The 12,498-nt window shown below is 34.6% G+C and overlaps 3 protein-coding genes across 3 annotated transcripts in view; 2 read left to right on the top strand and 1 right to left on the bottom strand.

The window, feature by feature from the left end:
• The window catches only part of LOC126368383 (neutral ceramidase), a 354,827-nt gene that overhangs the window by 234,999 nt on the left and 107,330 nt on the right, over window positions 1-12,498 (top strand). The window lies entirely within an intron of this gene.
• The window catches only part of LOC126368324 (dynein axonemal heavy chain 2), a 64,402-nt gene that overhangs the window by 45,943 nt on the left and 5,961 nt on the right, over window positions 1-12,498 (bottom strand). The window contains exons 8-25 of the mRNA XM_050012234.1: window positions 9,068-9,162; window positions 8,701-8,776; window positions 8,498-8,623; window positions 4,737-4,835; window positions 4,412-4,651; window positions 4,124-4,238; window positions 3,755-4,003; window positions 3,480-3,676; window positions 3,001-3,162; window positions 2,643-2,760; window positions 2,409-2,563; window positions 2,104-2,279; window positions 1,856-2,023; window positions 1,596-1,763; window positions 1,236-1,461; window positions 1,009-1,128; window positions 636-769; window positions 278-548 (exon numbers count right to left, since the gene is read on the bottom strand). Of these exons, the coding sequence (XP_049868191.1) occupies window positions 278-548; window positions 636-769; window positions 1,009-1,128; window positions 1,236-1,461; window positions 1,596-1,763; window positions 1,856-2,023; window positions 2,104-2,279; window positions 2,409-2,563; window positions 2,643-2,760; window positions 3,001-3,162; window positions 3,480-3,676; window positions 3,755-4,003; window positions 4,124-4,238; window positions 4,412-4,651; window positions 4,737-4,835; window positions 8,498-8,623; window positions 8,701-8,776; window positions 9,068-9,162 (2,895 nt within the window). The remainder of the gene's footprint in view (window positions 1-277; window positions 549-635; window positions 770-1,008; window positions 1,129-1,235; window positions 1,462-1,595; window positions 1,764-1,855; window positions 2,024-2,103; window positions 2,280-2,408; window positions 2,564-2,642; window positions 2,761-3,000; window positions 3,163-3,479; window positions 3,677-3,754; window positions 4,004-4,123; window positions 4,239-4,411; window positions 4,652-4,736; window positions 4,836-8,497; window positions 8,624-8,700; window positions 8,777-9,067; window positions 9,163-12,498) is intronic.
• Window positions 4,986-8,452, top strand: LOC126368389 (DNA-dependent metalloprotease dvc-1). Its single transcript, XM_050012354.1, has 3 exons — window positions 4,986-5,276; window positions 5,722-5,956; window positions 6,580-8,452. Exons 1-3 carry the CDS (start codon window positions 5,119-5,121, stop codon window positions 8,224-8,226), a joined length of 2,040 nt encoding a protein of 679 aa, XP_049868311.1. The 5' UTR covers window positions 4,986-5,118; the 3' UTR covers window positions 8,227-8,452.

Raw genomic sequence — 12,498 nt, 5'->3', positions numbered from 1 at the left:
AGGCAGATACACTTTGTTTATTGAATACTCCAATATAATAACACTCGCGAATGTCTTCCGACTAACTTAATCATTAACCACAAAACACCACTTCGTATTAATTATTTAGATTACTCAATGAAGAAAGCAACTGTCCCGTTCCCGTTTCCCGCCGAAAAGCCCAAAGTTTAATGAATCTGCTTAAATGTTGCTTGGCTGTAAAATATTTAGGCGAATATTTTATTTGTTAGGCGCGGGTAAAATAGAGTAACAGAATAACCTTAGCGCCAAAACTTACCTTTTCAATCCGAATTTTGTTAACATTATCAAATAATTTCTTCAAATGAACTTGAATTAGTTGAGGCTTCTTAGAATTACCAAGAATTTCCAATAAATCGTCGTTAGATATAAAATAGAATCTTGGAAATAACTGACGTTTAGTCTCCAGGTATTTTTCCAAAGCTCTTAGAATGTTATCCAAGTTATCAACCATTTGATTAAGTTTATTAAACAAGTAAGGTGGTGGTTTAAATAATATGGCTTCAACAGCATTGGCTCCTTTATGCATACTATAAAACGAATTATTTAAAGTTGGTATTATTGCTGATATGATAAAATAATTATAGTTTCTTAATTTTGATGATATAGGTACTGACTTGAAAGTTATATCAGTCCAGTCGGCCATAATACCTTCGAAGATTTCAACTTCAGCTGGCAGTTGTTTTCTAATATCTTCCCCGCTGAATATTTGTTCCAAATACAAATATCGACGTTGGACTTGTAAAGCGATCTATTTAATAAATTAAGGATTTTAGTAAAGACTGACATATTATGGATTCGTGCAGCAGTCATAGTAATAGTATTATGTTAATAGCTATACGACCTTCTAATCTAGACTAGGAGCAAATAAAAATATAATAGTATATAATAGTAATAACGGGTATCAGCATGTATGTGAGAAATTATTATTAAATAAATAATGATATTTCGTACATATAAACTAACACGAAAGTAGAATATTAATTTTACCTCAATGCATTCTGCAACGATTCCCAAAGATTTTTCCCAATAATCGACTTCTTTTATAAAAGGTTCAACGTATTTAGTAGACTTCATTGACGAAAGTTGAACTTGGTGATCTTCTAAAAACTAATAAAAGAGAAAATTACTATTGTGGATACTACTTTTTACTACTTATAATAATTTAATTCATATCACTTAGAAAAACTCATAATTAAATCTAATAAATGGTAAACCTGAGAAACTTCTTCTACGTTCTTAATTTTGTACATGTCACCCTTGTGATGGGACATTTCGAATGTGGTGCTTTTCCATACTTCTCTGATTGCTTTCAAACCGTTCTCGATAGCCAATTCCATTGTGGCCGCATTTGATATTTCAGCAATTTCTTCTGCATAAGCTTGAAAGTTCAATCTCATAATGAGTTCTAACTTGAAATCCGGTGAATACTGATCGAAATCACTGAATATAAATAAACATTTATAATGTTCATATCAATAATACTAGGCTAGGCTAAAGAGTGATTGATACAAAAAGCATTTTATAGTGTAAATTTGTATTTATATTTCACTCATAATAATAACATGGCAACTTACACTCCTACAAGAGCTTTTATTCTATCCCAATGTCTTTCTCTCATGCAAGGATTTTTCAAATCACCTATCAAAGGTAAAGTTCTTCTAAAAGCATCTACTTTGACGCGAGTGGTATCAATAATTTCCCAATTCTTCTCCTTGAGTTGCCGAGAAAGGCGATTAAAGTTTCTGTGGATACAAAATATTGGGTTTATTTTAAAGTCATCTTTACAGACATATAAGGAATTAAATTACTGTAAGTACTTTGGTTGATAACATACCTAAAGAGAAACATGACATTTTCCTCCATTTCGTCAGTCTCCATTTCCCAAAAGGTTTGTGACTTATATTTCTCCCACGATTCCTCCCATTGCAGTACTAAACCCCAAACTTCCTCCAGTTTCTCCAGTTCTTTCTCCATTTTCGCAAGATCTAGATTCACTGGCAGCCTAATTGAGAGATACATAATTATTAGTTAGATTATAACGCATACTTCTCTACATTATTGAAAAAATAATTTTAGTATTACGTTAAATTGAATACTGCTAATCCATCTCGAATTTCAGCTTCTTGAGCTCGTAGAGCATTTAACATTTCCCTGAATTGTTTCAATTGAGCTACAGCATCTTTAGCACTTATGTCAGAACTAATAGGAGCAGTTGCATAAAAGTTTTCGCAAAATTCTTTGGCAGCTTCTTTAAATTGCTGTTAAGAAAAGACAGTAAATAAGGATTTCAAAGGGAAATAGATAGGAACCAAAATAAAGGAATAAGAGATATAGGTAATGAAATAAAGAAAAAAAGGTGACAAGTCCAATATTTATGATTGAAATACCTCGGCTTGTTCTAATAGTTCTGCCTTGAATTTTTCTTTGTTGGCTTCTAAATTTTTTTTCGCTTCCTCAAGAAGAGCCAAATACTCAGCCCATATCACAGGAATATTTTCGTGCCTTGTAGTCATGTCAGAACTTACTTCTACTTCGAACTTACCTGAAATACAATACTTGAAATTAAAGCACAGTAATGTATAAAATGACAGATAATGTTACAAATTATTAAATCATCTTACCCAGTGTAGTCATTTGATCAGAAATAGGTGGGAAAGTTTTTTCCATAATAGGCACCTCAGAAAGAAGGCGTTCATATGTAGCTATTGAAGTTGCAAGCTCTTTTAACGTTGCAGGTGCCTAAAAGTAAAATTCACGTTTCTATTAATTTATACACAAATCAATAGGTACTCAGGTTATAATGACGATTCCAATTCTACAACACCCAAAATAACGTGAAGATAGCTGAAATGTATTTCGTTTTCATTTGGCTTCAATAGTCTAAATAGGTAGGTAAATATAAATTAAATTATCAAACATTGCGTCCAGAGTTGTAAAGAAAAAGATAATTGTAAAGAATAATATTGCAATTTTTCTCACCCTCATTGCATCTTCGCTACTTTTCTCTACATATGTGTACACACGATCAATATTTTCTTCTGTCATAGATCTCAACAGCTCTCCTAATTTAATTTGCCAAACAAGACAGTGTGCTATGATAGCTTTTTTCAATTCACTCGAATTTAGCGTTACAAAATGTACCTGGATAAAGGTCAAAGCTCAAGCCCAGGCCTGATGCAAACGAAATGTTATTCAAATTATAGATTAAAGTAAGTAATACAGTATATTATGCTATGCAGTATTGTTTCGCCAATTTTTACCTATACTTTCGCATTCGCATATACGCTCATGCCTATTTCCCACCAGAGGCAGAGTAAGCAGGAATAAAGAGAGGGACATTTTTGTCTATAATTTGATTACTTTTTGCTTGCACCAGACCTAGGCTTTTGTTATAGCCATAATATAATAAATTTAAAGTTCATTTATAATCCAAATGTATGATCTTCCATACGAATTACCTGATTAACAGTTTCTTGTATTTGTACAGTATTCGCTAAGTCACTATAACTAATGATTAAATTATCGAAATCATTTGCAGTGTGACCTTCTTCGTAATACTTCTTCAAAAATTCATCTTTGTCTACAACCCAAATGTGACTGTAAGGATCCCACATGGAGATGTGAACGTCTATTAGCGAAATGTTATATTCGATTTCTGTAATCATTTTTTTTTTGGTTAATAAAATACATATCATCCTTTTTAGGACAACCTTTTTTGCATAATGTTAGTTACCTTCTTCTATTAACGATTGTAGTTTATTACTATCTGGATCTGTCTGTAATACTTCCCAGAACTTCTTCAAAGGTCCCGCTGGTAATGTAAACTTTTCAAAAAGACGTGGAATAGTGCTTACGATATGAATAATTTCTTCCAGTATAGTATTAAAAGTATCTCTTATTTCGTATCGACCTGGTATGAAAAATACATCTTTTTGCTCAAGGTACAAATTCATTTTAATAAGAGGTGACGGCGCCATTGTCCCTGTAAAAATATTGTAACGAATCATTAAGTAAACGGGTCAATTTTATCCATTGATTCTTATAGTCTTGCTATGAGCTACTGCAGCATAAAATTATGAATTGTGATTATTTTACTGCCTACCGTCACCGTGTACACATTTGTACATATTTTGCATTGTACATTTAACAGCCAGTCGCAAAGCATCTTCAAGTAAGCCATCATATCTTCTCACATATTTAATCCAATGTTCAGCCATCTGAAATGGTAAAAAAATACATATACGTAATTAACTGTTCGAATTCGACCAACTGAATTTTAAATTAATTTGACAGAATTAAAACTAGCGCCAACTTTTTTACACATAAAAAACGAAGAACGAAATGAAGAACGGCATTAATTTTTGAGAATTCAATTTCAATATTTATTTACCTGAGTAATTTGGGATTCAAAACCTTCATAAACGATAACTAGATAGGTAATAATCAATTTATACATTTCTAATATATCTAAAGAAGCATTTTCTTGCATGCGTCTTATTTCTTTTCTAAGATGTTTTATGTCAAAAACGTTATAAATGTCAAACTCGATCAACGGGGTATCGCATATTTTTTCCATAATTTTAACCAGATTAACATTACAATTTTTGTAAGTTGTTAGGAAATCTTGCAACTGAAATAGAGAGAAAAAATATTTATAATAAATAATTTTCAGCAGAAATATGTTCTGTTTATCTTATAAGATTGAATAAGTATACTTCTCCAATTTGCTGCACACAATCAGCAATATAAGCATCAGACATAGTCGAAGTCCAGGTCAGTTTTGTAATACCGGGTTGGACCTTTTTTTCACAGGCCTGTTAAAAATTAAAAAATGCCGTTTTAGTAGGTTTTTAGGACAATGGCAGCATTTTGGAAGTAAATATCAATGTCAGTGGCTCAAAAGTCATACATCTCAGAACAAAAACTATAAAAAAAGACAATGTCAAATTGACGGAAAACTTATGTCAGCCAGCAAGCAGTTTTCATTCAAAAAACAAGGCGCGCTTAACATTTCTATTTTATATAATTTATATCTGATTGTGTTGTTTACAATGAATACCTAGAATTTTTGTTTTTTATGCCTAAATGTGATTAAACATGAACTTAGGTGATCCTGAGTTGGAGCTTATCGATCCAACACCGAACATTCATAGTCTTTTTATACAGTTTGATAATTTGTTTTTCTGGACGAAACTGGCGAGTCGAGCAGTTGTGAGATGGAGCAAGAGGATGTATTCATGTGCTGGTGTATGCTCGTGAGTACATTTGTTTATTTTTATATCCAAATCCGGTTAGAAACCAGCAGTATTGCAGCGTCGTATCTAATGCTGCCCCTGGCTGCGGCACTAGCATCTAACAATGGAAAAGCCTAAAATATATGAATTTTGTAATCCCAGAACATTTATTTACGTTTACGTACAGTATTGTATAAAGAATCTCTTAACCTCTCATATGCCGAGATACCAGACACAATAGATTTTACATTGTGTCTGGTCGAGATCTGCGTTCCGGCGTTCGAAAGATTAATGAATAATAAAAATAGTGTGTGCCACATGCCTCTTCCAATTCCTTCCACCAATTGCTATCCACAAAACAGTTTTAAGTAAATTCCTGCACTACAAGAGACTTGACGAAACATGAATTTAATAAAAAAATACTTTTAATAAATAAATTATTGTTATTTATGATATTATTTTCCAGTTACGAAGGTAGAGGAGGCCTCTGCGACATAGCTCTGAGCGAGCCTCTACTCAAACTTCGACCTCGCAAAGATCTGGTTCAGACACTACTTCATGAGATGATTCATGCCTTCCTCTTTGTTACCTGCCGTGACCAAGACAGAGATGGTCATGGACCCAACTTCAAGGCCCATATGTATCGGATTAATCAAAGAGCTGGACTCAACATTAGCATTTACCATGACTTTCATGATGAGGTGAGGATTATTTAGATAAATAGATAAAGTCTTCTTTTTACCTATGACACAACACATTACAAAACATAAAAAATCAAATAAACCGTAAATTACAGGCAAAAAGGCTGCTTTTATTCTTTTCTTCTTAGCCATAACACCGTGCGAAATGAAGTAGGTTCAAAAATGTTACATTGACCTTTAATAAGTTTATCCATGATAATTATGTTGAATAAATGATTCTGATTATAATTTATTTAGTAATTGGAATTAGAATAAAAACAATAACCAGTGCAATTTTTTCATGATATTAAAAGATAACCTATCTATACATATTTATGCAGATATCACTTAAGTAGACTCTTGTTTTTGGTTACTTACCGGGATAACATTTTATCTAATTTTGTGACCAAATTTCGTGTGTCTTGTCCTCATTTCTGTAAAACTTTGTGTTTATCTTAAACAGTGTTATTAGTTTTTTGTATATTACACAGTTGACAACAGACATGAATGGTACAATAAAAGCCTGACACAAATAGATTATGAAAATGAAAATATGATAGTGTCAGTGAATAAAGGCTATTTTTAATTATTTATTTATTATATCACATATAATAAATAAACGTTCTTCTCTACCATTGTTGCAGGTGATGCTTTATCAAACACATTGGTGGAGATGTGATGGTCCTTGTACATCCAGAAGGCCACATTTTGGCATAGTTCGGAAGACAGTAAACAGGGCACCAGGCCCATCAGACAGCTGGTGGGAGTGCCACAGAAGAAGTTGTGGTGGCACATTCATCAAAATCAAAGAACCAGAAAAACAAGGAAAGCCAGCTAAGAAAATTGCACCGCCTAAACCAAAGGAAGACATTACTAAGTACATTAAGACACAAAAAACAACCAACAATAACATACCTGCAAAACCTGTACTGAAAGATAGTAACAACATCCCAGTTAAAACTAAGAGCAATGGTGCAAGTACAGTCGTAATAACTAAAAAGGGTCCAATATTCAATCCCCAAGTCATCAATAAACCACCTGATTTGTTTAGTGGTAAGGGTCACTTGGTGGATGGAGGTCGACAAAGGTCTAATTCAGTTGGCGTACTTGAACAAGTAAGAAACGTTTGGGCAAATAAAGTATTGCCTGAGAGTCCGACGGCAATTCTTAATAATAAGCAAAATGTTATTAAAAGTAAACCACTGAATACTACTGTTAATATAAACAATTTTTCAAAGGCAAATAAACATAAAGCAGATTCTCCTATTAATAGCCCTCCAACAAAAATAAAGAAAATTGACGACTATTTCAAAAACACAGCATCAACAGTACTTAAGGATTTATATGGAAAAGATTTTCAAGTGACACAACCAGAAAACTGTCAAAAATTAGTTGCAGTGGCCAAACCACATACTGAAATAGATAAAAAGCCAGAGATCAATTTGGCAACCTCTATAAAAGTTAATGTAGTAGATTGTCCAGTTTGTAATAGCAAAATTAGCAGCAATGAAATAAATAGGCATTTAGACGAATGTTTGAATAAAGAAGTGATAGAAACACTCACCAAAGATAATCAAATACAAACACCTGTACCTACCTCTACCTCAAAAGAAGATAAAAAGCATTTAAAAGAAATTGTTGGTGTCTTACCAACCATACCTACTTTTAAAGGGAAAAGTGAAGACGTATTTAACCCTCCTTTCCAAGATTTAGAAATGGTACAAAATGAATACAAAAAAGAAATTATAAAACTAGAGAAAGAAATAAAAAAGGAATTTGAAGAAAATGATTTTGATTCGAATGACGTGAATAAAGTTAAAGAAATTGTACAGAAGATCAATCATGATAAACACATAAGGCAATTTGGAATTTACGATGTTCCAAAAGAAGAGAGGCCTAATAATGTTGATTTTGGATTTTTACCTTCCTTCTTAGATGATGTTGCATGTGAAATTAAAACTCCTAAAGTTAAAATAGAGCCTGGTACAAGTAGAGACGGAAATGCAGAAAAAAATGACCAGAAATGTGCTTGTTGTGGTAATAAAGTGAATAAACCAATTGAAGAGCATTTAGATGAGTGCTTGGCTTTCTTTGGAAATAATACTACGATACCAGAAGAAGGCGCGTCAACAAGTTTTGCTAATGAGACTATAGTAATAGATGATGACGATGATATTTTTGATGAGACATTGACGATGAACGCTACTGGCACTAAAACGCCATGTCCATGCTGCCTCAAGATGGTTGAGGAAGCTGATATGAATGCTCATTTAGACCATTGCTTGAGCTGAAAAGCTGTGATAAGGAAAACCAAGGTAACCGTTTTGTTATAATTAGTTGATTGAACTGTTATGAATAATTTATACTTAATGTGTTGATTATACGTAAATGAGTAGGTAAATGATTATGAATTATGTTTAATCATAATAGTGTCGCATGTGATTATTTATTAAGGTTATGAGTGAGTTACGATTGTTTGTATTCTTTAAATTGTGATATTAGAATAAAGTGTTTATGAAAAAAAAAAACAGTATTTGCTAGTTATTTAAAAAATACACTTACTGTTGTTAACGGCTTGAAAAGAAGCCTTTCTTCATCAGATAGCGAGTCTAAAATCTTGTTATATCCTTTAACAACAGCCAGTACGCTTTCATAAACAAAATACACGTTTTTACATTTGGAGTAGACCTGTTTGATAGAAAAAAAAGTTGTAAGTTCACTTGAAAATTAAGAATCAGCATAGCAATTGAGACAATAATAAGTACCTGATAAGCGTTGATTGGCACATCCAGTTTCAGGTTTTCCCAATGTTGCGCTTCTTTACACAGGTCCAAGATACTCCTGAAAATGAAAAAAGTCATTTTATGCGGGCCTATTTTGAATTGTCTATTTGTAGGTCCATCTGTATGTTCTTCAGTACAGGTCTGCAGTATGTTTTTGTGAGATCTTGGTACAAATGGGGATTCATCGATTTTCAGGGGGGTTAAATAAGCCACATCGAAGCAATTTTGCTATTTGACATTAAAATTTGTTTGCATTATACATTTATTTTTGCGAAATGTCAAATTACAATATTGTTTTTTTTAGATGAATTGCTTCGATGTGGCCTTTTTAACCCCCTGATATACTTACACATCAATATTACATTCGAGTAGTCCCGGATTTTCAGCACTCCTTCTCATCAAGGTTTTGTTTAAACCCGCCCCACACTTTTCGTCTAAATTGTGCTGTAACAAGCCATAATTTACATTAAGAAATACCTTACTAGAGCAGATTTGAATCTGTTAAATATGGCAACCCTTTACCATAGTGTCAAACTAGGTGACGTTTTACTTCTCTCTATTATCTCTCTGCAATTATGTCTGCCGTTCATACATCGATAATCAATTTATATTCTCTCTCAATGTAATCGACCTCAGTGCAATTCCTTTTATATTTGTGACGTATTAACAACAAGTGTTTACAAAGACAATATAGTGTTCGTCTGTGAAGCCCTGCTGTTTTAATGTTTACACCCTCTGCCTACATCAACCAGCTTTTATAGGTTATGGAACCAGGCAACGTTATCAAACTGCACTCATATTTCTGTGGACATAAGCTGGTGTTTTATTTTGTTGTGAACATTATTCGTGAAGATTGAAGAAAAGGATTTGATGCGCCTTAGCGGCGGTGCCGTGAGTACACGTAAGCCGGCACGTGACTCGTCGGCGTGCTCGCCGTGTTGCGTCATCCTAACCTCAACGTACAACTACATCGCGCATGATGTCTGACGAAGGTGTTCGCGCTTACAGCTTTGAGAAACTCGAAGGGGCTTCTAATTTTCATACTTGGAAGTTTTATATTAAACACGCGCTTGTACTTGAAGGCTTATGGCCGCATATTTTGAACACTGTGGAAGGAGAAGCAGCAAAGGATGCTAAAGCGCTTGCCAGAATTTGTTTGTCTGTGCGTCCTGCTTGTTTGCAATACATACGCAATGCGAAGAATGCAAAAGAAGCTTGGGAAGCTTTGAGTAAAGTCTTTGAGGACCGCGGCTTCTATCGCCGGGTGGTTTTGCTTCGTCGTCTTCACAAGATCCAGTACAGTGAGTTCTCAGATATGGCTAAATATATTGAAGCGGTCATGTCATTGGTTGAGCAATTGCACGAGATTGGGAGAGTTATCGAGGATGAAGAGGTGGCAGAATTGTTACTAAGTGGACTACCCCAGGAGTTTGACGTCATTGTTGCCGGTTTGGAAACAGCCACATTATCAAATAAATTGACGAGCGAGCTAGTTAGAACCAGGTTACTTCAAGAAGATATGAGAAGGTCGTCTTCTGACAATGTGACTGTGGACACTGCTCTGGCTGTGAAGAAGAAGATTGTGTGCCATTATTGTAAGAAGGATGGACATATCAAGAGTAAATGTTATAAATGGCAAAGAGATAAGAAGGCTAAGAATAATAATAGCAATAGCAATAATAATGTATTGTTAGCATTAAGTGCAAATAGTTTTAAAGGCAATGACTGGTTGGTTGACTCAGGGGCTACCGCTCACATGTGTAACAATGTTGGCATAATGGATAATTTTAAGGTTTGTAATAAAAATAATGTAACTGTAGCTAATAATGAAACTTTGCCCTGTATTGGTATAGGTGATGTGAGGTTCCAATTGAGGAATGGCTATGTAACACTATCAGACGTTTTATGTATACCAGACCTCTCAACTAATTTAATTTCAGTTAGTAAATTGTGTGAGAAGGACTTGTCTGTCAAGTTTTTTGGTAATAAGTGCCTTATTCTTCGGGGTGACAATCTCATTATGTGTGCCAATAAGGTTAAAATGATTTTTAAACTTGACTTCGAGAACATTGTTTCTGTGAATAGGTCGGGTGTTAGGTGTGCTTCTATGTTGCAGTCGGAGCGGGCTGACTGTGTGGTGCAGCAGGATGGTTCTCCAGCAACTGAAGATATGACTCCAGGTGGTGTTACTGAAGAGGCTGCTTTAACGGTGTCAACAGATGTGTGGCACAAGAGGCTGGGACACTTAAGTTATCGTGGTATGTATGCTCTTAAAAATCTAGTGTCTGGTGTTCAGTTCCTAAGTGATGTGCCATGCAGTGCATGTACATCATGTGTTGAGGGAAAATTGGCTGTGTCAAAGTTTCCTAAGGGGGAGGCTAAACGTTCCGCGCTGATTTTAGAGTTGGTTCATTCGGATGTCTGTGGGCCCATGCCTGTCAGCACTCTTGGAGGAGCTAGATATTTACTTACCTTCACCGATGATTTTAGTAGAAAGTCTTTTGGTTATTTATTGAAAAATAAATCTGAAGTTATGACAAGGTTTAAATTATTTAAGGCTACAGTGGAGAAACAAACCGGTTTTATGATAAAGAGATTAAGAACGGATAATGGTGGGGAATATTGTAGCAAAATTTTTGAAAGTTATTTACAACAGGAGGGTATAGTTCATGAGAAAACTGTGCCTTATAGCCCACAACAGAATGGGGTATCGGAGAGGCTCAATCGAACGCTTATGGAGAAGACAAGGTGCATGCTTCGGGAGGCTAACCTTGGCAAGGAGTACTGGGGCGAGGCAGTATCTACTGCTATTTATTTAAAGAACAGGTCCCCTACTACCGCTGTGCCCGGCAGGACTCCTGAGCAGGTTTGGACAGGTCAGGATGTGGACCTTAGTCATTTGCGAGTCTTCGGCTGCAGGGCATTGACTCTGTTAGATGCTAGTAAGCGGGATAAACTAGATTCAAAAGCATTGTCTTGTATTCTAGTGGGATATAGTGAGCAATCCAAAGGTTATAGGCTCATTGACCCTTCTCATCCTAATAATATAATAATTTCTAGGAATGTTGTATTTTTTGAAAATGAATTTATTAACAGTATTAAACCGAAGGTTAGTTTTAATTGCAATGACAAGTCTGTTCAATCTGTTCCCCCCATAATTTTAAATAAAGACAATGATATGAATAACTGTGATATTGATAATAATGAATGTAATGTCAATAATTATTTGAATAATATTTCAAATGATAATTTATCAAGTAATAATATGAATAATATTTCAAGTGATAATTTAAATAATATTTTGGATAATAATTGTATTGAATCGAATAATATTTCGAATTCAAATTCAAATGACAGTGAGTATGATGACTCTAATGATGATTTATTTATGTCTCCAGATAATGGGTCTCCATTGGCTATAGAGTCGCCGTCGTGCAAGGAGGCGCAGCTGCCGCTGCCGGATGTTTCGACGTCACCCGAGTTGGTAGCTAGAAGTAGCAGACCAGTACGTAGCACACGTTCAAAGAAGCCGGCGAGGTATGATGATTACGATCTATCTGATTCTTCTTTGCTCGTGCGTCAGTCTGTCGTCGAACCGTTGACTTATCAAGAGGCTATGTCTAGTGCTCAAAAAGATGAGTGGCAAGCTGCCATGCAAGCTGAATATAACGCTTTAATTTAAAATAATACTTGGACTTTGGTGGATAGGCCCTCTGACCAAAATATAATAAAATGTAAGTGGGTGTATAAACTTAAAAATAATTTTTCAGGTCCATCGAA

This window comes from Pectinophora gossypiella, chromosome 7, assembly GCF_024362695.1.
Source record: "Pectinophora gossypiella chromosome 7, ilPecGoss1.1, whole genome shotgun sequence".
NCBI lineage: Eukaryota > Metazoa > Arthropoda > Insecta > Lepidoptera > Gelechiidae > Pectinophora > Pectinophora gossypiella.
The sequence above is the reverse complement of the archived record's forward strand: the minus strand, read 5'-3'. Positions and strand labels throughout refer to the sequence as shown.

Bases quoted from the DNA above. Each gene is read 5' to 3' on its own strand.
- LOC126368389 (XM_050012354.1), top strand. From the start codon at position 5,119: ATGAACTTAGGTGATCCTGAGTTGGAGCTTATCGATCCAACACCGAAC. The intron at 5,277-5,721 runs GTGAGTACATTT...ATTATTTTCCAG, and splicing joins TCATGTGCTGGTGTATGCTC to TTACGAAGGTAGAGGAGGCC. The intron at 5,957-6,579 runs GTGAGGATTATT...CCATTGTTGCAG, and splicing joins ACCATGACTTTCATGATGAG to GTGATGCTTTATCAAACACA.